We start from the raw sequence: 23647 nt of genomic DNA, 5'->3' as shown, positions 1-23647 counted from the left end.
TTTTTTTTTTTTGGTCTTCCCCCTACAGCTAGGCTGAAGTTGCAATTCCAAAGTGGAACCCCCTTTTTAAAAGTCTGGATCCTCCTCTGCTATAATACAGTAAGAAGAACGTAACCTAACGGTGAACAAGAAACCAAAGCTGAACCCGAACCCGAGCCTAACCTAACGCTAATGTTACTTTTCGCGTCCCCTAAAGTCGAATGCTCGGGGAAACTACTAGACGCGAAAATAAAAAACCTTTTGGTTCAGTAACCACTACCTAAAAGAAAAGATGGCCAAGTAGCTAGAAACCAATTGTAAATTTTTAGTTAAATTAATTTTGGTAACAATACAGTGTAATCATATCAAACAATTAAGCGACTTTAAAAAAAAAATTTTTTAACCAGGCGCACGCCCACAGCCGGCCGTAGGCCGGCTGTGGGCGTGCGCCTGGTTTACTGAAATTGTTTTCGTAAAAGCATAGATAATAGAGTAAAGGGATAGGAAACGCAAGCAATTTCCGGTTTGATTTCCGTTACGCGTGACTTGAAAGGACAAGACAGTTTTGTGAGAATTAGTGTTCTAAGCAGCGTAAATAGTAATCCAACAGACTACAGTAAGTATTTAGAGATTTTGGCGAGAGAATTCAGACCGTAGATTTTGTAACAAAGCGTATCGCATTAACCGTGATTGTTACACGCTGTCACACTTTCGCTCATCGTACCTACATGCCTCGTCCATACCGCTTCTTTTATAGCCGGTTCCACTTTCGAATCTTGTGGTAAGCTAGGCGTGTCACCAACACAGTCTTTTAGCGTTGCGTTGTACTGCAAGGTGGTTAAAACTTTTGGTTAAAAATGGAAGATACTTAGTCGTTTCTTCAAGCAACAGTTCCTGTTTTGCTCCGATATTTCCTCTGGTTCCCTCTGTTAAATGGTAAGGAATAGGTTTATCACAGTTAAAAGGATAGAATATATTTACGAAGAAAGTAAAGTGGTTTAAAGTAATTTTTGGGCCGTTTTTTTCACTTTCAATCTCCTTTAATTTTGCGTATAACTTCCTTGAGGGTCGGTACCATCCTATTTCCCTCGATTACTTACTTGAGTTCACTGTAGCGAAGTTTCACAGTCGTTGGTTACAAAATTCTGTCGTTACAACAATTTGTTTCTCTTTGATACAAGCGCAGCAAGCGTAACGAGTATGTTCGTGACGTACTACATGGAATTCCAATAGAAATGTACGTATTTTGTGACGTCACGTTATTGCGTTTCCTATCCCTTTACTCTATTATCTATGGTAAAAGTGTGTGTGTGTACCTATCTATCTACCTATGTTTGTCCGTACGCACCCACGTGAGCAAAATCGTTTAATAACGATAAAAGCAGCTTTTACGTAAGAAGTAAAAGTGAAATGAAGTCTGTATTAAACTTCTGCACAGGTGAACTTTGCTCTGAGGTGGTTTCTTTTCGGCAGACTGAAATACGGGTGTGGTGACTTTCCTCAGACTACCTTCCCCTTGAGGTTTTCAGGCATTTAGCAACTGAAAAACAACGGTGCAGGCCTCGTACACTGCCAGGAATAGCCTATCGCTTCGAGTTGAAAGGGGGCGTATCCCTTACGTACGCGAACGAAAATGAAGAGCAGCTTTGAGGAGAGAATTTGTGGGAAAAAACACGTTAGTCACACTATAAAACAGTTTAGAAGATAGTTTTATGTGTAATATGTTGGTAAAAGCGGTTTATTTAACAAACGCTTCCTTAGCAGTGCATAGGAACGTAATTGAACGAATTACGAATATTTCATGAATTACGAGAAATAGCTAATTATATTATTGCACAACCCAAACTACCCTATTGTAAAGTAGTAATACACAGTTGGTTAATTCATAGTAGTATATACTGTCTATGGTTATTCCAGATGAGTTAGCTAGCTGCATGGCGCCTGGTTTTTAGAAGTAGCACAACATCAACTTGTTTTCGTTTACAAGATACACGCGTCTACACTGGAAGCAGGTTTTCAAGGCTCTGCCATGGAGCGTCAGATAACTTTTAAACCTTTCCCCGGTTCTAGCAGGAATGGCCAGGATGACATCTACTTTCACGTAAAACGCAACAGCTTAATACGGCCTTTTTCATGGTACAAAGTAGGGGGTTTAACATTACACATAAAACCATTGGCAATGAAAATATTGGCTCACCCCAACAATCCAGGCGCGAACTTTTTAACGAATCCCGGTGATACAAGGCTAGATCGCTCCTTGCTTGAATACTTCAGCTAGTTATACCGTTCGTGACGAACGTTATACATGATACAAATAATTTTATAAAAATCACCATCTCAATCGCATACCCCGGCTGAGCACTAATCATTAGTGACGCGCGCGCTATATTGCGTGGGCGAGTTGTAATGGAGCATTCCTTTCGTGAATGTTTAATTCATCAACTTTTCAATGGTCAATAGCCCTTGTACATCATGCTAATAACACGTTAAACTATTTTGATCACATGATCCAACTTTGTAAATGTAATCAAATAAATATTAATTTTAAAAAAAAATGGTCAATATAAAACTTTCAAGTTAGCTGTTTGCAGATCTCCAGCATGTAAACCTGTGGAAAAAACGGTTACATTTTATTTGGTGAATTTAAAAAAAATCTTTATCACACACACACACACACACACACACACACACACACACACACACACACACACACACACACACACACACACACACACACACACACACACACACACACTACACTACACTACACTACACATTCACATAAAAATAAAACACTACAAGGTATGGTAAGGGTTGTTTACATTAGTTAATTTTGTGGTCCACCACATATAGCAACAAGGGAAATGTGTATCTGTGATCAAGAATTTAATTTAGATTCTAATATCATAATTAGATGGTCAGACTACTTTTGTCAACTAGAGATCAACTGACTTTTGGTAAAAAGCGAGGGGTAGCCAATGTCTTGGGACTCTTGTACACTATGTGAGAAATCCAATCAGAAATACACAAATATTTTAGAAACCAAATCCTAAATCCAAAATCACATAAAAATAATGGAGAAAGTGAGTTTAACAAAGTAGACAATGATCGATCACGAAACAAGATGTAGATCAACAACTGTACAGGTAGTTACTAGTTAGCAATCTCACTAAATGCTTTTAAAATACATAAAGATTGGGACTCTCGTACACACCATTTGGGTGCTTTGCGTGGGCGTTGGCAACCCCTCTGATACACCATTTCGGTGTTTTGCATGGACGTTGGCTACCCCTCAAAAAAAAAGACTATACAGAAGATGAGCCCTGCACAGCTACGTGGGCTTCTTTGTACAAAGCATACACTCACCTTATTTGCACAGTGCCCAGTCGTCATCATGGACGCTTCCACTTCCCACCGTGCACTAAAGCCGGTAATAGAAACATCATTAAAATAATAATATAAGCATTAATATTATTATAGCATAACACAGCAGCTCAACATTACAGCATGATAAACAAACCAAAGTATTTATACAGAAAACTACGTCCTAGACATTTAATCGTCTTTGAGCAAGGCCATTTTAACGAAGGCGCAAATTGTGCGTGGGCGGGAAATTCATTACATTCTGTTCGCCGTTTATAACTATCACTGGCAAACTAATGTATATACAATATCATGTGCTATACAGGTGAGCATATAAAAGTTGCTAAAATTAACAGGTTTCTGTAGAATCACTTTTTTAAAAAAAATTCTAATCGAACAAACAGTACATTTTCATACTATAGCTGAATGACATTAAAATATATTGAATTGTTCTGATATGATCATCTTTTATCGTCTCAGTAGTAATAGTATTGTTTATATTGCAAGCACACATGTACAGCTAGCTGGATGTGATAATGTGAAGCATATAGAAAACGAATGCATAAAAGTGCCTATACTGTAAATGCTTTCTTGATATCATGTCTTTTGGTTGTAATTACTCCATGAACACGATGTACGCATTGTGCATTCTTGGCCTCGCCTTTTTTTACAGCTGGGCTGTTTTTGGCACAGGTAAATATATATATTATGAACTCTTGGTATTAGTAGGCCGATTACAGCGCACTTTGTCCGGCACTCAGTGCACACTGAGGCACCAGGCGTTGCTCCTCACGTGCGTGCGCATTTGAAACATCTGAAATGTTTTGTACCCCTGTACGCTATACTACTGTGCAAATGTATTATGCTACTGCTATAATACATTTGTTCGCCCCATTCTAGAATATGCCAGTACAGTGTGGTCCCCATACCATGAACATAACATCTATAAATTAGAAATGGTACAGAGAAGAGCAGCAAGGTTTGTGATGAATAACTATAATAGAACAGCTAGTGTGACAGAAATGTTGAACAGTTTACAATGGCACACATTGGAGAAGCGAAGAAATAGTTTGAGAGCCTCACTAATGTATAAAATAATTAATGACATGGTAGATATTAATGTGCACCAACAGTTTAGACCAAGCAACACCACAACTAGAGGTCACCATCAAAGATTTCTGCAGTTGCCAACAAGGGTAGATGCTTATATGAACTCCTTCTTTCCTTTTACAATAAAATTATGGAACCAACTAGATGATCATATTATCCAAGCTCCATCTCTTGATTTATTTAACAATTATATAAATTTGTAAATAAGTAGCTAACTACATATGTATGAATATACTCATGATTGAGTTTGTACATTAACAAATATATATATATATACTGCTAGCTGCACATACAGTCGATACATGCTCTACATACCAATGACACAGATTGATTCTTATATGTACTCAGTCCTTTTTCCCTTCGGCAATCAAAATCTGGAATGATCTAAGTGACCCCAAAATGTGATTGACTCCAATGATATTGATCAGTTCAAACAAAACTAGCAATTATTTAATTTGTATACTTGTATGTATGTTGTGACCTGTGCACTATACTCTAGTAGAGGTCTGCACAGTATTACCAATAATAATAATACATTTGCTATGCTGCACATGGAGACTATAAAATTTTAATGCGCATGCGCACATTTAGCGCTATCTGAAATGCTAATGAATCGGAGTTTCAGTTTTTGGTCTTGCTTTTTTGTGTTATATTTGACTAGCACTACTTTATGTGACAGCTGCTCGGATACAAGCCAAGTTTCAAACTGGAATGTCACAGTCGTGGACCAAAGAGCGCTAGACGATGTTTTGAGAAATATAACTCGGTCCCTCACTAGTGAGACAGTCACTACCAACAAGTGCATTAGATTAGTATTAACCAGTGAAGTATACCAGCTGGACATTGTGAGGTTGATGGAGCTGAAACTGGGAGTTGGAGGAGGTTTGATTATGATGGGCGTGGCAGATCGTCCAGTGATTGAGTGTATAAACAAGGTGTCAGACTTGGAGCTGCTGAAAAATGTTTCAGTTTCAAAAGTTTCTGTGGTTATGCTTGATGGATTGATATTTAATGGCTGTCCAGTGCCAATAGTGTTCGAAGAAGTGTCAGTTGTAGTGGTTAAGAATTGTGTGTTCCGGTAAGAATAAGCCCAGCTATACCTGTATTTAGCTATACTTGTACTTAAACAACACTTTGATAATGGGTATGCATAATATGTTTTGATCTTTAGGGGCCGGATAATGAGGTCTTTAATCCCCTAATACTATTAGGAGATTAAAGACCTCACAATTAAAGATCTCATTATCCGGCCTCTAAAGATCAATGCCCCACAGCGGCTGACTAGTCACCCTAGCCAACACAAAATTGACCACTCCATTTATTTATTTATAAGCCTGCCTAAAATAATTTGGTTATGAGAAGTAGAGTCTAACATTGTAACTATGTTTGTGGTTACAATGAGCAGACCAAGTCCCGGAGAATAATTCTGTTTAGTGTGTTTTGTCTATAGACGGACTTTACCAAATACCTACATGGGTAATCTCCATCATAAAGTGGTTAATTTTGTGTCATCTGTAATATGGGTGTGGTCAGTCTTCATTGGCACATTTGAAATTGCACTTGCATGATCTTCATACTGCGAACATGCATTGTACATACTGAGACATGCCAAAAAGTACCTGTCAGGCTGAAGTGACGTTGAATGGTGAAAAATTTACCTTAATCAAATATTATTAACTCATTTCCATAATAATCCACTCAAGCCTCATCTTTGAACTGTTTCTATATACCTGTTCTTCACACTGCTGTAACACCATAGGCTCGTGTTTGTGAGGGCACTGGGAACAACTTGTCAATTTCCTTCCTACATTATCTCATTATCTTTATTAGCCACCCCTGTAAGTCTGACTTTAAGAAACAGCAATAAGGTGCAAGCTTCGACTTCTTTATCTCTTTGACAAAAACATGTCTTTCGAACTTATTTTAACATTGTGTGACAATGTATCATTCACTCCTACAATGACTCCATCTATACCCATATAAAACACCCAAAAACACCTAAGTTGGTTATAAACCACACCCTCAAATCTTCATGCTATATATAAAAACCTTGGCTTCACCTTGGTTTTTAAATCTACGAAGATTTTTGTGCTAGGACCTACACCTAGAAATCACAGTGTCATGTCCATTTAGTATATATATAGTGTTGGAATTTAACCACCAGTAAAATGACTTGGTTTACTAAAACATCTGGTCACTGATCAACAAGAAATGCCTTGGATAGTTAAACTGATGCTGCCGCTGCTGCTGCCGCTGCTACTGCTGCTACTGTTCATTGTTGTTGCTGTTACTGTGGCTGCTGTTGCTACTGCTGCTGCCACCAATGCTTTTTATTTTTATTTTAGGAACCATCAACATGGTGCACTAAATATATTTAATTCGCCTAATGTCACTGTGAAGAATTGTATCTTTCATAATAATAATTCAACCAGTAATTTTACTAGGAAGCCTTTTCAAGGTAATGGAGGTGGCTTGTCAGTTGGCTACAACATGGACTTGGCTCCATTAAGCAATATAGATGTTCTTGTCACTGACTGTGTCTTTGCTAACAACCGAGCTACTTCAGCACTTGAAGTTTCTTCCACAACATCCACCCTGCTGCAGTATGGTATATTCAGTGGAAGAGGAGGTGGAATGTCTATAACAATTAAGTCTGCATCCCCACTAAAGATTGTGGTAAACAATAGTCTCTTCACTGACAATTTCGCTTCATATTATGGTGGTGGCTTGTTTCATTTTATCAGTGGAACTGTTGGCAACCAAACGTACTTGTTTGGGAATAATACACTCATCAAAAATAAAGCATCTGTTGGTTCTGGTGCACAGAATTTTGTAAATTTTGGCAATAGTACACCACTTTCCATAATCCACACCACCATCTACAACTGTACATATGAAGAGAACAAAGCACAAGTATCTGGCTGTATACTTGTAAGTCCTTCATTTGCTGGATCATCTGGTAGCCTCATCACAATTGAAAAATGCACATTCAACAAAAATCAAGCTAGCTCATATAGTAGCTCTGTTAATGTAGCATCGCACAGTTACTACCGGAGCAGACTACACCTACCACCAGTCCGATTTGTTAACTGGTGAGGCATATTGATAGAATGTATAGGAATGGATACATATGGCATTGTTTTTGTTTACAGCAAGTTTGATGGTAATTTTGGAGAAAGTAGTAACAGTGCCACACTTCAACTTAGTTTCTACAGTGGTAGATTTGAGAATGTTACTTTCAGTAACAACAAAGGGCCTGTTGTAAAAGTAAGTTAATTAATGAGGTGCTGAGGAACTAATATTTTATGTAGTATACATGCAAATGTAAGTATATCATTTTCGTAGGCAACTGGCACTACAATTTACATCCATGAAAGCGTATCGTTTATTAACAATGATGCTGAAGGTGTTGATGGTGGAGCAATGTACATGTTGACCTTCAGTCAAATGACACTGAACGATGGAGCACAACTAGAGTTCACTAACAACACAGGAGGGTATGATGTGATCATGCTATTGTGTTGTGTCATTGTGTGATGCTTGTTCTATATAGATTGGGCGCTGCTATTGTGGTTGAAGTGGGAACTGTTTTGCCAGCATATGCAGTAAATTCATACAACCCTTTATGTTTTATACAGTATCACAATAGTTCTGTTTCACCCATTAACTGGAATAAGGTACACAGTTAAAACTTACAGCAGATCCAGTCAAACATTTTATATACCCTGCAGGTTTCCATACGTTTCACAGGCAACAATGCTCTCATAGGATCTGCTATTTATACCAACAGACTAGACCTGTGTTCCTGGTATTCTCCTGGTCCTCCATATATTTACACTAATCTTAGTGATGTGTTGCGTTGGCCATTCATCTCCTACAGGTTTGTATTATCTTCTGAGTTAATGTGCTGAGTTAGTGTTTTATGCAGTGATGGAAAGAACTTGAATATCAATTCTGGTCACAGTGAAGATCATTTTTCAAACCAAACACTGTCTATACAAACTCCAGCTGTTGATTTTACTGTTTACAATGACACTGTTAGTCTAGTAGTTTGTGTGTAGCAAAGTGTGTAGCAAAGTGTGTCATTTGGTGTGTAATTATACAGATTGCAGCCTATCCTGGAGAGCAATTTAAGGTGTCCATTTTGCCCCATGATGAGCAATTTTTTGCAACATCAGAAAGTTTCAGGATTTTAGAGAATTCAGGAGGAAAAGTAAGCTAATTAAAAGTAATAACTGTTGAGTCTTTAAAGTCGAGCTGTATAAAATAGCATGTATTGTCATAAACTATTCACAAATGATTGAATATTAAATGCTTTCATATCAGTGTAAATTCCTTACTGCCTACTGGAGCATTCACTTGTACGTAGCTCAACGTTGTATGTGAATGTCACATTTTATTCAACAGAGATTTTCATTTGCATTTGATCCAACTGCTATGGCAATACAGCCATCCAATCCAACATTCACTGTAAAGTACAGCTTGAAATTCAAGAGCAGAGCAGAGATAAGAGATGAGTTGCTGAATGGTAGCTTCACAATTGAAGTATCAGCATTGAGGACACGATCTGCTGTGAGTTTAGTCATACCATTTGCTTGTCATATATTCTGTATCTGCTGAAGAAAATAAGGGTGATTTCTCACATATGTAGTTGACTCAACATCCAGCCAAATACTTCACCCTGCTGATGAAGCCATGTCCTCCTGGTCACAAGTTAAATGCTACTGGCAATACAGATGAACATAATTGTAAATGTGACGTTCGTGATCAGAACATTAAGAGTTGCAAATCTAGAAAGAAACTAATACTGCAAGTAATATTATAATATGTTATATTGCAGTGACCACGCTGTATTGAAATGTGTCATATATAGGAGGACCTATGGGCACACTTCATAAACAATGGTTCATTAATGGAGAACATATTGGAATATCATCATTGTCCTCCGGGTTACTGTCAGTGTAGTAAAGTGGATGATAATTCTGAGGCTTGTACTAGTGTGTATTCTTATGATGATGAGAATGATCAGTGTGTGTGTGATAGGGAAGGTATGAGCGATATGTACATGGATCAAGATATACTGTATAATGTGTTGTACTGCCAAGTAAACCGGTGCAGGCACACAACAGACATGTGTACATTATACAGCAGCAAAAAACGTAATTTTTATTTTCATGCATCCGTAGCAAATCATAGCTAAGCAATCGATGTTGGACTAGCAGTGGAGATGCCACTCCCTTCCCCTTCAGAGGCAACTTGTTCAGGCTATGCATGGTACTGCTGAAGCATGTACAAAGAAACTGTATACATGCTAGCTTCATTACAACAGAGATCCTCTCTCTTGCTTAGCCAAGTAGCTACAGAAGAAATTTTGCAACAACAAGATACTCTAATAGAGCATGCAGTCAATGATTCTAATAGTACATGTGCTTGAATTTTGCTACTAAACAAGATTTAAATATGACTAATGTATACAGCTCTTTCATTATCCTAAAACATCAAGTGTGCATTTAACACTTAGCTAGAGAACTTTTCTCCCTGACTACTTGCAGCTTGACCCCTTGACCTGGGTGTACTACTCCCCTTGCCAGCTCCTGGATCCACCCCTGGTATAGATTGTAAACATTTTATTAAGGGTTTGCAAATGCAAATACAACAATCAAGTTGTATAATGAGGTACGGCTTTTATGCTGTGAAATAAAGATGGTGGCTAAGAAATGGCTGCAGCAATGTTAATATCAATAAACTTTAAATAATGGTATGCCTGCATGCACTAGCTGTCAACCACTGTTATAAACATTTCTGGATTGCCACCATTGATTCCCCAACTTTTCTGTATTCAAAGTTCACACACATTTTATGTCCACCTGGACTATTACAGTACTACAGTGAAACCTCACTTAGTAGCCACCTCAGTAATGAGGTCACCTCATTATAGTGGCCAAGTCCAGCAAGTCCAAATGCATTTTCCATTATATTACATTTATTTAATTTTTGTTAATAGGGCCACCTCATTATTAAGGCCAGTAAAACTAATACAATGTTCCCTCAGTAAAGAGGCCAGCTGAGTAGACAGTTAAGGTATCATTACAAAGTTGCTGCTCTTAAGTGCATATTTTAACTACTGAAAGTGGTACCCATTATTCAGGCAGTATACTTCATGATATTCCAACCATTATGTCTGAAATAATTGCCAGTACATTGCATGTTCCTATCTTTCTCTGTGATAAACTCTACATAGTGTGTTTAGATCAATTGTACATTGCTGTTACAGCAACTAGGCAGTTGTTGGTTTGTTGAAAACCTCAATAATAAGGCCATTTTGTTTTTTGGCCATATTATCATGGGTCCCATAGGTGGTGCTATTAATGAGGTTTCACTGTATTTTGCTCTACAGGACTTTTGTGTGGAAAATGCAAGTACGACAAAGGAGTGAGTGTGTTGTTCGCCAAATGTAAATTTTGCAAGAGCATTCACCTGCTGTTGATTCCCACCTTAGGTATACAGCAACACATTCCTACATATACACATGATATAGTCTATTGTTACTCTGTAGTGGTGATTGATGTAGTATTGATAGCAACAATTCTACTTAGCTCTGTTTCAATGCCATCATGGCTGTATCCACTGATGTTCTACATACAGGTAGTATACTGTAGTTAATATATTGTATTATCATCAAGGTGTTTTTTTAGGTTATTCCGATTGCTGCTCAGTATTTCCCTGCCACATTTAACTTAGTTCAACCTTATGTAAGCTACTCTTTCACAGTATAAAGTTAAGCATATTTGACTGTGTTACTTAGTTACACTACATCAGCAGTGCTGCCAACTTTTATTTCCCATATGACTTCTGCCTGTACCCTGGAATGACTGCATTAGCCTCATACAGTTTCAGATATATTCCATTTCTATTGACAGTTATCATATCAGTTGTACTGTATACTGCTAACAGGTGAGCATATTTTTGCATATTCAGCATGTCAATGTCTACTGAACAGGAAGTTTAAGATTGCTAAGAACATGAGATTGTCATGGAGTGGACTGTGGCTACTGATACTACTGTTATACACCGATGTGGTGAACACTTCAGTGTCCATCCTCAACTGTCCACTATTGAGTGACCCTGATGGGACCAAGAGACCGGTATGCATATCATAGTTACAGATACATATATATTATTCCCATATTACACATCACTCTGAAGGTTGTAACTAGTTTTATTATTTCTTTATTCATTCGTTACAAGCTTTAAACTATAAGAGAACAATAAACTCCATTCCCTTTTCCATCATTTGATGGTTTACCAATGTTGAGAGCCAGGGTCATTACTCAAAAAATGTAACTTGTTACATTTTACTCGTTACTTCTATGCAATGTAACACATTACAGATACATATATATTATTCCCATATTACACATCACTCTGAAGGTTGTAACTAGTTTTATTATTTCTTTATTCGTTTGTTACAAGCTTTAAACTATAAGTTCAGTCTTCTAAATACAGGCTCCCAGCGTACAACTGCAAGTGACATGAGCGAGGCATGCATTTCTCTGGTCTAGTTCAGCCACAAACTGTAGTATCATGGGCACTCCCATCAATCTTTGTTCATGACTGAAACGCTGTCGTCTCCAGTGCCAAAATGCAATCATTCACTTGCTGGAAACAATGCATAAAAAGTATTATATTACTAGTTCTTTTGTCATGTAATGTGCTATATTACTCATCACTGCTCCTTATTATGTAACATTTGTACACACATTGCCCCCCAACTATGCTTACAATGTGTATCTTATGACTATCATGTGTCTCCATTTTATTCAGAGATGGTATATCGATGGCACAGAGAAGTGTTTCACTGGGGGACACCTTCCATTAGCAATTGTAGCTATCCTTGTGTTGATATTCTGTGTTCTGATAATGGTGTTTGTGACAGCTGTTGTTATGAGGAAGATTAAGGTAAGAGGTACAAATGTACATACTTGCAACATAAATGATATTGTAATTACAGAAACAATGGGCAACATCTATGGCCAAAATTCTTAAAATACCATTTGCTGATGAGTACAACTGGTGGGCACCAGTGGAATTACTGATGAGATTGTTGTTCATCATACTCTTGGTGGTATCGCCTGGAAACTTAGTAAGGTCCTAATGGCAATTTGTAGTCAATTTTGCACTTTTTCTGTAGGCACCAGTGCTGCTGTTAACCATGGCTTATGTGGCAGTACTTGCATACATTAAACCATATCACATGTTTTACATCAACCTGCTGGAGGTATTCACACTTGTGGACATTTTGCTACTGTTAACAATAGCATTGACAAATAGATTTAAGGTTAGCTACTATATATGAATCTGTTCTTAATTGCTATATATTGGAATTACATACATATAGGATCCAGTGTTTACAGCTGGTACTAAGTCTCACATTGATGATTGTGGAAAGTTCAATAGTATTAGTGACCACGCTGCAATGTTAGTACCTTTCTATTACCTTCCACTGGTAATACTGATTGCCCTCCTTTCAAAGAAACTTTATACTATAATCTATAACAGATGCAAAAATAGGTCAGAATTTACTTAATGGGTGATTAGTATACAACCAAATTATAATAGGTGCGCAGTCTACAAAAGGTCAAGAAGCAGTGAAATACAACTGGTAGCAGCTAGTGATGACACTGCTATAGTGGCAAGTACTCCAATGTTATCTTATGTGGAATTTGATGATAAACAAGAACTAGTGATAACTCATCATAAAACAAGAAAACAATAGGACTTAGTAATTAAATTAAAAATGTGCAGTGTCTTTGTGCACTTTAAATTAGCTAAGACTATGTTGCATATTGACAGCATTAATTCGTACCTAAGTTGAACTACTCTTACACATATTTGACTATTTTACTAGAGAGGTTACATCAGTTGCAATATGCACCTACAATTATAGTGCAGCAGTCACTTCTGTTATTGTGGCAGTAAAGGAAATGAGCCGTCATCAACACTGGTAGAACGGAAGTCAGGGTTATCTAACTGGATCTTCTTCAGTTGGTACCGAACAGTCTTGACACTCTTACTCTGAAATCGTGATGGGCCACTGCTAAGACCTTCCACAGCACTTAAAATTTTCTGCAACGTTTTCTCCTGATTTTCAAACTTTTCTTGCATGTCATTCACCACCTCTTTCAGTTTAGTAGTATCGCTCTCTTGCTTCTCAACAATGGTCTTTATTTCATCCAAAGGATCTACATCCTGAAACAAAACAGTTAATAAACCATTCAGTTTAGTTTAGCATAGCCTTACGAGCACTCCATTCAGATGGTTACGAAGTTTATCATCTCTTTCAATTGTTTTAATATTCTTTGATTTCTGCTCCATGGTGGTGCTAAATACTGTTTGAAACAAGAACAATGGGATGTTTTTTGATGTATAATATTTGTCTCCACTTTTGTACCAAAATCTTCTTATCATTGTCAGTAGCTCCTCCACAGAAAGTGCCAACTCAACCTGTACGTGTGTAAATTAATAGGATAACCCCCCTAGGCAACTTCAAGTTATGATAGTTTAACTCTCAAGACTTAGACTTAAAACAAACACTCGATATGTTTTTATGCTGGTAACATCTGATATTTGATAGCTTTTTTACCTGCAGTTTTAGTTTGGTCAGTTTAGCCTTGTCCCTTTCTTGCTGAATGTCGCCAACAGCCAAACCAACCTATAAGTACAGTGGTATCACATACTAACAGCCAAACACACTGTCATCTTACCAGTAAATTATTGAAGAGTATTGGCATCAATATGATGAATAGAATCCACAATACATAGGTTGGGATTGGATAGAATATGTTCTCATTAACATTATTCAAGAACACTGCATCAAACTCAAATTCTCCAGTAATCATAACCAATGTCTTTATACATGACTGACCAAATGTACGGAATGGTGTAAATTCATCCTGGTTAAAAATAAATTCAGCATTAATATTCTTAGCTTAGCATGTACAACAAGCCAGGGGTGCAACATCTGTTGAATTACATATGCAATTTCTATACAATTTTGACAAGAGTTCTACAGATTAAGGAGATCATAATTTATGGAAACCACTACCTTATTTACGGCATAACTTACAATCTGATAATATAAAAAGCCCATACCCACTGTTACAAACACAATCACTCACTGGTCTTGATAGTAACATGTAGAATGGAACTGCAAAGGTGGCAATCAAAAGAATTGGCAGCAAAATCACAGAGAAGAAAGTCACTAAAATATTCAACATCATGTTTATTGGAATAGCAGTGAATGGCAGTCTCTTCAAGATATATACTAGGTTTAGCCATGCAAAGACACAGCCAACTGCACCCAGTTGCCACATAAGTTTACTATTACACCAGCAGTCACTCTCATCAACTTGTATAAAGAACAGAACAATGGTGTATACAGTTACTTCTGCGTAACTGTGTGGACTAAGAAAATATGTGTGTCTTTTGGTGATGAGCTGGACCACTTCGATGATAATTCCAATGACTGATAAAATGTATAGTATTATTCTCAATGCTTTTAATGTATTTGTTCTGGTTTCAGTAATGCCTGTAGATATACACACGCATGTGTATGTAATATGATACTCCAGTATGCTCACCTGGGCAGGTCACATTGAATTCCTCTATCATACCTGTATCATTTCTCACTGTATGGTAATGTAAATAATAATAATATTGATTTTACAACATAATGATGCTGCACTTACAACGTATCTCATTTGCTACACATGCATTATCATTATCGTTTGGCAAAGGAAGGAGTAGAGCAAAACCTGTCAGAAATGCCAGGAATAAAGAGAAAATAGACAGCTGGAAGAAGAAAGATGGGTATCCAAAAATCCACCACTTGTAGTTGAGCAGCTCTGCAACCAGTGGGTGCTCCAGTAGCTGAGTCCTGTGATGCTTTGCCTAACAGATTAAGCACATATCATGGTAGTGTGTTGTGCAGCTAAGGAAAGCCAGCCAGACTGTGTGTATATTGACAGGAGGAAGAAAAACATGATTTTTATGGCTGCATAGCTCCATGGTCCCTTCTCCAAAGCACACCATTTAAAAAATATATATATAGCTGTCTGCTAGGAGGGTAGGCCACACAGTAAATTTGCTCTAGCCATTCGTGATATAATTATGAGCAGGCATAGTGATGATTTTTTTCTTCGTTTGTTTCTTCTTCGTAACGGGTCTACGGAGGCCTAGATTATTCTTTTCGCACACTTTGAAAAACTTGTTAACACATAATTCATCAGTGTTGGGAGTAACGCGTTACTTATGTAACGCGTTACGTAATATTATTACTTTTGTGGTAACAAAGTAATATAACGAAATACGCTATGAAAACAGGTAATATAATGCAAGATACTTTACTTACAAACGTAATGCGTTACCTAAGTAATATAATTACTGTAACGAGTCTAATATGACGAAATATTATTACTAAAAGTAACGAAGTTACTGGTCTCATTAGTAATCCTCTGAGTAACGTCTAACTACAACGAAGTAACGAGGCCTACTGAATGAAGCTTATTCACTAGCTTCTTACTTATAACCAAGATTTGCACATTGTCCAACAATGCAATCATGTCACGTGATAAGGTGGTAGTTTCACACGTGACAGCTTACGGCTGTGGACACAAAGTAATATAATATGTAATATTATTACAGTTACTTTATTTTATGGGTAATATGTAACTGTAACTAAATAGTTCTGTTGCAAGTAATATGCAACTAGTTACTTTTACAAAGTAACTTGCCCAACACTGTAATTCATTTACCTTGAAATATGGTACAGATAAAGAGCATATAAATGTGAATTCATGTACTAATTTTGCAAAGGAATCTGATAAATGTCCATGGTGCTATGAACATTTATTCACGTAAAAAAAAAGATCAAACTTCCGTCATGGCTACAGGGTAAATTGCTTACGGTGAAATTTGGTGCCATAGGCTAGGCATTGTAGCAGGGCCTTTTGATGGTTAAAAACGAAGAAGTAATAGCAACAGAGTTACAAAGCAAAAAACCAAACAACTCTAAATCGTGGGGTTAAGATACAATAGTCACTGTTGGGTAAAAAGTGCATAAAAACTTACTAGAGTTCAAACCAGGGACCTTCATGCTGAACACCCAATTCCTTAACCAGTGAGCCACTACTACCACAGCTGATCACCTCACTTAATTTATATAAATGAAATTACTAGGTAAAATTTACTTAATAGTAAAATTTCATAGATCTACCAATGAAAATTCTAGATTGTTCTAGAACATTCTATGTGTGTTCTATTGAAAGCTGTGTGTGCTCTATTAGAGCATTACGTACAATCATCATTGTGTCTGTAGATAAGAAGAAATGTGACTAAAAATAAAAAGGCTGGCTTTGGGGCCATACAGAGTACAAAAAGAAATGAAATCCACACAAAACAGCCAAGCTGTGAGAAAGGGTGCAGCCTTCAATAGCCTGGGTGAAAAAAGTTGTGAATTGAAAAATAGCAGCCAAGAAATAACTGCAATGGTGTTAATGCTAATAAAATTTTAATACTGGCTGTGTGCTTTATTAACACTTGTTAGCATTAACATCATTGCAGCCATTTCTTGGCCGCCACCTTTGATTTTTCACAACTTTTTTCACCCAGCCTCACCTTTTTTTCACAGTTGACTTGGCTGTTTTTGTGTGGATCTATGATATACAATGCTACCTACCATCAGTTGAAGAACGTGCTTGTCTTTTTGGAACTGTTTAGGACCCCAATTGTTGTTTCTTTTCCTTAGGTCATGAGAGATAGCTTCAGCACTGGAGTACGCATTGATGTTTTCCAACGATTGCAAACGTATAGTGGGAATTTGTGATGGATGATGACGATTTTGAGGATTTTCTGTGGCTACAATGCCATCCTCTACTGCTTTTCCATGATAGATGTGTGTCATCAACTGACAGTACCACTCCTCTCTTGGGTCCTGAAAATCTTCTATGAACTCATAGCAGTAATCAATTGCAGAAATGGATGTATGGCCATGCTCTTCTTTGTACTGTAGGTCTATGCACTTGTAGAGCACAAGTTCAGCAGCATCTGAACAGTTAAATAGTAACACATATAGGTTGATGTGTTAGGTATAGTTTACCTGGCATATGTTCTACCATTAGTCTCATCGGTGTAATATCATCTTTAGTACTCATCCTCATGGCTCTCTTCCAGTACTTACTGGACAGGATAGCATAGGCAACTTCTCTGTAACAAATCATTTTTTAAGTAAACAAAACTAGTTTTAATTTTAGTTACTTGTGTCCATTGATGACAGCTTCAGCAAGGCAGTTGTAACCAGCAACGTTAGTTATGGATACATCAATGTCTTGGTGGTTGAGAAGGGTCTTGACACATTTGTTGTGTCCTTTAGCTGATGCTAAAATAATTGGCCAAGCCTATCAAAAAGTAAACGTTTTAAGCACCATCTGTAATCATAACTATGCTTTGCAACAGTTGCAGTGATATTACAATTTTTGTGACCAGATTTGCGAAAAAGGGTCTTCCACACACATCCAATTCTATGAACTTGAACGACTATACCTTTGTGCTCAAAAAAGATACTACCCTGAAATTTTGTTCATGTATTAACCTATGTTGTTACTCATCACTGTCCATATTTCAAGGCAATACCATTTTCCTATCTGAAGCTATGAATTGCCAAAGTTCGTAAATTGGATGTGTGTGTGGAAGACCCCTTTTCGCAAATCCGGTCATATTTATGTTTTGTCTCTTACCATGGAAGTTCCGTTTGGTGATAGGCCCAACGACAAAAGATACTGCAAAATGTGATCATGTCCTTCATTTGCTGAACAGGCAACTGCATCAAAATCATCTTTATTTCTGCAACACAGGAAATCTCTGGAGCCTTAATTATTTAATAATCTTACATCAAAAATGCACATCAAATATAGACATAATTGTCAATTGAAGAAACACTTAAAATAACACTATTAAAATTCCAGAAACACTTAAAGTACCACTATTAAAATTCCACTAACCTACTTGTAGAGCTGCTTCCATTCTGTAAGAGATATTTGACAATTTGTAGGTGTCCACTGATACAAGCTAGATGTAATGGTGTGTTTCCGTTGCAGTCTTTGATGTTGAGTTTTGAATCAGCTTCACACAACAATGTAACAATCCTACAAATATGGGTGTAGTGACCACTATAAGGGCTCTGTAGTCATGATTTTGTTGCAAATTAATACAGTTTCATCAAATTTTATACATTGGTAATTACATCTACATATATGACTAACTGTAAGTGCCCATTTTCAGCTGCTATGTGGATGGGGAATCTCTTCTTGTTGTCTGTCACAGTTAGAAGACTTCTAGTTTGTGGTAGGGCCAACATTGCCTGAGGATACATGCTCATAATTTATATATTCTGTACACAATCAGACCTTGGTAGATTCTACTGCTCCAGATGCAGCAGCGATGTGCAGGAGTGACAGTGATGTTCCCAGTGTGTCTGGTTCTGTTAATGACTGGTGGTCTCGTTCCCATATCGCCTATATTAACAGCATATAGATATTACCATGAACTCACAATTATGTTTACCTGCAGTAGTGCCACATAGTCATTTTCCACAGCCCAGACAACAATTGAGTTGCTTCTATCACTTCCATCTAGTTCTCTTGAATCAAGCATAACCCTCAACACCTCTTTGTGTTCTGCTGCAACTGCTACCATAAATGGTGTGAAACTGTGAGAATCCTTTGCAAACAAGTCAGCTCCCCTAATGCAAAAAGTACCCTTACATAAAATTAATAAGACACTCAGCTACATACTTTTCCAAAAAGAGTTGGACGGAATACCTATAGCCCAGTTTAGCAGCTATGTGTAATGGTGTCTCCTGTTCATAGTTCACACTGTGGAGCAACTGGGGACACTTGGATATGATAACTTCACACAGGTCAAGGTCATCAATTTCTCCATTCAAATGTAAGATTTTGTTCCCATGGTGGTCGGAGGCTCTTATGTCAGCATTCAGTGATAACAAGTACTCCACAAGGATGTGGGCATTTACTGGAGCTATTTTGGCTAACAGTAATGGTGTGTTCCCTTGCAAATCTCTTTCACGGACTATTCTGGTAATTTCTATGGAGTGTTTTTCTAGAAGAACTCGCAGCAAACTTGTATTACCATTAGCACAAGCAACATGTATTGGGTTCCGACCACTTTTGTTTTTAGCATAAATGCTTGCTCCATGTTCCAGTAGAATGCTCACAATTTCTATACTATCTCGAGAAGCAGCAATGTGCAGTGCTGTGTCACCATTTAGGTTGGATATATCTACCCTAATTCCATTGACACCAATCAGTTGTTTAACTATGGCAATATTCTGTGCATTGGTAGCCAGGGTTAGTGCAGTATCCCCACTACTGTTCTGCCAGTTGACATTAGCTTTATGTTCAAGCAACATGCCTAGTATGACAGTTGAGTTATCCTTGGATTTGCGCGTGTACTTGATGGATAGAAGTAAAGGTGATTCCAGCATAGCTTCATCTGTAACACAATCTGGATCTACAAAATATAACAATTTTTACAATTTGTGAAGCAATGATTTACAGATTTGTTGTCTTTTGATTTAGTCTATTAACATCTGTGTGTGCTTGTAGTGTGTGCGTGCGTGTGTGTGTGTGTGTGTGTGTGCTTGTGGTGTGTGTGTGCTTGTGTTGGCAATGCCAACTGTCCATGTCTCATATAGCAGGTGAAGGTCTACGTGGGACTTTAGATGTCCACACCTTCACTTGTGAGACATAGTACAGCCTCCTGTGGATTATCAGGAGGATTTCCCTGTGCTGACTCCTAGCACCTGAGTAGTGCACAGGTGTCCCAGTGCTGGTTCACTGGGTAGGTGTGACTGCACCAGCGACACTTTGCTTTTGTGTGTGCATGTATGTATGTGTACACACGCACAGATGCATTCATGTGTTAAGCAAGGATGCATGCACATCTATTAGCAGTGTGTGAGGTACTATGATGCAAGTCTTGATAGTCATTTAAACCATATCTTTGTATACACCAGTGTCTGAGAATATTGCAAAATACACTCAGTTGTGGTGTGTCCTAGTATACTACACATGACTACAAGAAGCCATAATATTCTATACATGTCAGTGATTATTATTAATCAAATAGTGTCATGATAACCTATAAAATAATTACAAGTGCAGACAGCTATGAAACTTTTTTTTTACTATAGGTTTTTTTCTGTCCTAGGACTTCCCATTGTGAATAAGTGTATTTCCAGTTTAAATGCTGTTTTGTTTGCTCTGTGCAAAGAATTCTATTTGCTAACACTATATGGGGTTTTGTAGAAACTTTAACAATCTTGATCTAGGGTATTTCCCTCAGTTAAAATGGAATATTTGAGTACTTGTACTTATAACCATATTTTATGACTGTCATTTTGCCTGACATAAAGCAGTCTCCTGGTCTCGTCCCCAGCTGCCCACACATTTGATCAAGCATGTGGGTAGCTGACAACGAGACTAGCAGTCTCCAATGTGGCAATCAATATTTTGTAATTAGGAATAACATTCATGTGAATGTTTCTAACATATAAGCTACAATTAAAATTTTTAAAAAACTCCATTGTTTGTGTTAGTTGATAATATATGTCAACTTTAGCAAAAATGACACCATCTATTAAACACACATGTCTGCATAGTTTAATTTAAGGAGATCTGATATGGCTTATCGGAATGCTTGATGAATGGTGATTCGAGTGACATATAAGAGTTTGTGAAGTGGCCAAAAGAAAAGGCACCGCTCGAAGTAAGTGCTTAGAGTTACATTACAGGGTTTCCCACTGTATTATTAAGTACCTGAACATGTAATCAAGGCTTTTTCCTGGATTTGTAATCAGCAATTTAGCCAAATGTTTAGAGAATTTGGTTGAGGTAACAGCTTGCTTTTGGGAGGTTTTCCCACCTGAATAATTAAATTATCCAATAGAAAATTGTATGGAGTGCATATTACGTTGAAATCAACAGTAAATAAATGTTGCTATGGTAACATTACAGCATCACTTCGAGTGGCATTGTATAGAAAGCTTTAATCTTTTGTATATAGTGTGCTGTAGAGATAATGGGTGCTAATGCTTGCTTTTTTTACATTTTCTAATTGTGTTTAGTATATTTAATACATGTGTTTACATAGGACAACTGTCAACAAGGTTTTTCAACCAACTGGTTTGACTAAACTAAGACTACCAAAATGACACGGAGTTCAGTGAATTTTAAGCTGTTCATAAATGTATTTTATGTCGGTTGAGCTTGCGAATTAGACAGAAAATAATCTCCCACCGTAATACATTGCGCATGTGTGTTAGTGCACGTGATTCATGTGTGAGTATTTATATAGCTAAAGTGTGAACGCATGTTCATTCTAGGCTGACAGGTGCGACAGTGTTGGCTGGCCCACCCCCCCCCTCCCAGTTGTGTCTGGTGTATATCCTTAACAGATTTAGATAATGGTGAAGATTTTGCTGCTAACTCTGGACTTTTCGCACACAGCACGCATTGTATTTAATAGGGTGGATACGCTTGGTTTTTTCCGGTTAGGGGCAGCCAAAATTAAAAAAAAAAAAAAAAAAGCCCCTATCTGTTTTTTCCCTTAGGCTCACTTGGGCACAGTGGGTCTTAAATTAATTAATTGCACTGCGTAGGCCCCCACCCTGGTTAGGCACAAGTAGGGAGTTTTTTAAGTTAATATGTGTAGTTAGTGTTTATAACATTATTTTAAGTTTTGTAATTAGTGTATGTAGTGTTTGTTAAATTAAATGAACTAGTAGCCGCGCCTGCAGCTGCACACCAGTATGTGTTTGTGTGAGTATCTCGGGTATGAGGAGGGAGGAACTATTAGTAAAACTTCACTTCGGTTTTGATATGAACAAATGGTTAACATGACCATGTACACTCAATTGCAACTGTCAGTTTAAGAACATAACCAAATACAGTATCACGAGTATATTAGTAAGTATTCACTATAATTGAACATTTTCCAATCACATACTGTCTACTGCTATTCTGTAAACAAAATAGGAGGCATTCAAATTTATAAACATGTGTATTGACACAACCAAGTTGCTTATGACAACCATGAAGCCTAGTCTGCTTGTTTATGATATGGGGGACCAGCTAATGGCTTCACATGAGTATTTTTACAAATTTGATATTTATAGGCTTAAAATTTAAACTCTCCTAATGAAATTCCATTTTAATACCTATTATTACTACCTACTACAGTATGTAGTGTATGTATCTGCAGTGTCTGTAATTGAGTAGGCGTTCCACTACAGCTAGCACCAAGAGAGTATGACACCTCAGGTGAAAATCACCTATAAATCCTCCTCATTTTTCTTGGTTTCTGTTCTAGCACCTTTACACAGTTACACAATCTCTGATTATTTAGCTACAGAGCAATTAATGTGTTTAGATAATATATACAGTGATATAGAGATTTTTGAAGACGTTACGTAACCTTGCATGCAATTAAAAATTACAGTATCCAAGTAGCTACTATTGCAATATTCAAGTATACAAAATACCTGCTCCTCTATTCAACAGCAAATTCACTGCTTTCTTATTCCCATAAGCTACAGCATAGTGCAGCATGTTGTAGCCAACCTCGTTTCTGAGGTTGATCAATCTTGATTCACTTCCACCAATCGAGTCCAATATGTTGGTCAATGCAGTAATGTCACCTGCAGCTGCTGCCTATAACACGTGGGACGCCCACAGGTTATTAGGCATAGCGACACATACTGTCAGATACAACACAAACATGTACACTAGCTATAGCTAGCTATACACCTATTGACTGATATCGACTCTACCTTAGTTCCTAGTAGTTCTACCCTGCTCCTTAGCTCTTGAACTTCACTTCGCCTTCGATTGCGGGTTGAAGACTCCGTTGGCACTTGTGGCAGATCGCTGATGCTAGTGTGTGGGGTCCCATTTTGTTTGTCACCAGTAAACCGCGGCAACGATCGGTTATCGCTGTCCAGTGGCTCCATAACAAAGCAGTGTCTATTACACAAATTACACTCTAAATTACACGCACTAACCAGGTGTTACTATGGATGACTATATTATCTATAACGTGTGGCTTCCTACCACATGGAGTC

The 23647-nt window shown here is 37.5% G+C and overlaps 2 protein-coding genes and 1 long non-coding RNA gene across 3 annotated transcripts; 1 reads left to right on the top strand and 2 right to left on the bottom strand.

The window, feature by feature from the left end:
* Positions 1-2428: 2428 nt before the first annotated feature.
* On the bottom strand, positions 2429-3565 carry LOC136249931 (uncharacterized). The gene is made up of 3 exons (XR_010698382.1): positions 3500-3565; positions 3346-3400; positions 2429-2587 (listed from the first exon to the last, which is right to left on the bottom strand). It is a non-coding gene; the product is annotated as an uncharacterized lncRNA (long non-coding RNA).
* Positions 3566-5050: 1485 nt separating this feature from the next.
* LOC136249929 (uncharacterized) lies at positions 5051-13695 on the top strand. The gene is made up of 21 exons (XM_066042067.1): positions 5051-5530; positions 6798-7544; positions 7605-7719; positions 7798-7949; positions 8006-8129; positions 8184-8332; positions 8381-8489; positions 8558-8665; positions 8860-9024; positions 9104-9265; positions 9326-9500; positions 10850-10951; positions 11009-11097; positions 11148-11204; positions 11258-11406; positions 11453-11597; positions 12277-12411; positions 12464-12595; positions 12644-12790; positions 12851-13023; positions 13072-13695. The coding sequence occupies exons 1-21, from the start codon at positions 5055-5057 to the stop codon at positions 13226-13228; spliced, it is 3768 nt and encodes a 1255-aa protein (XP_065898139.1). The 5' UTR covers positions 5051-5054; the 3' UTR covers positions 13229-13695.
* LOC136249930 (transient receptor potential cation channel subfamily A member 1 homolog) lies at positions 13191-23611 on the bottom strand. The gene is made up of 18 exons (XM_066042068.1): positions 23357-23611; positions 23069-23237; positions 19302-20037; positions 19072-19249; positions 18915-19022; positions 18771-18868; positions 18510-18653; positions 18246-18351; positions 17767-17906; positions 17609-17715; positions 17189-17556; positions 15201-15402; positions 15093-15140; positions 14631-15040; positions 14217-14405; positions 14096-14164; positions 13753-13956; positions 13191-13701 (listed from the first exon to the last, which is right to left on the bottom strand). The coding sequence occupies exons 1-18, from the start codon at positions 23534-23536 to the stop codon at positions 13417-13419; spliced, it is 3741 nt and encodes a 1246-aa protein (XP_065898140.1). The 5' UTR covers positions 23537-23611; the 3' UTR covers positions 13191-13416.
* Positions 23612-23647: the final 36 nt, after the last annotated feature.

This window comes from Dysidea avara, chromosome 3, assembly GCF_963678975.1.
Source record: "Dysidea avara chromosome 3, odDysAvar1.4, whole genome shotgun sequence".
Lineage (NCBI taxonomy): Eukaryota > Metazoa > Porifera > Demospongiae > Dictyoceratida > Dysideidae > Dysidea > Dysidea avara.
The sequence above is the reverse complement of the archived record's forward strand: the minus strand, read 5'-3'. Positions and strand labels throughout refer to the sequence as shown.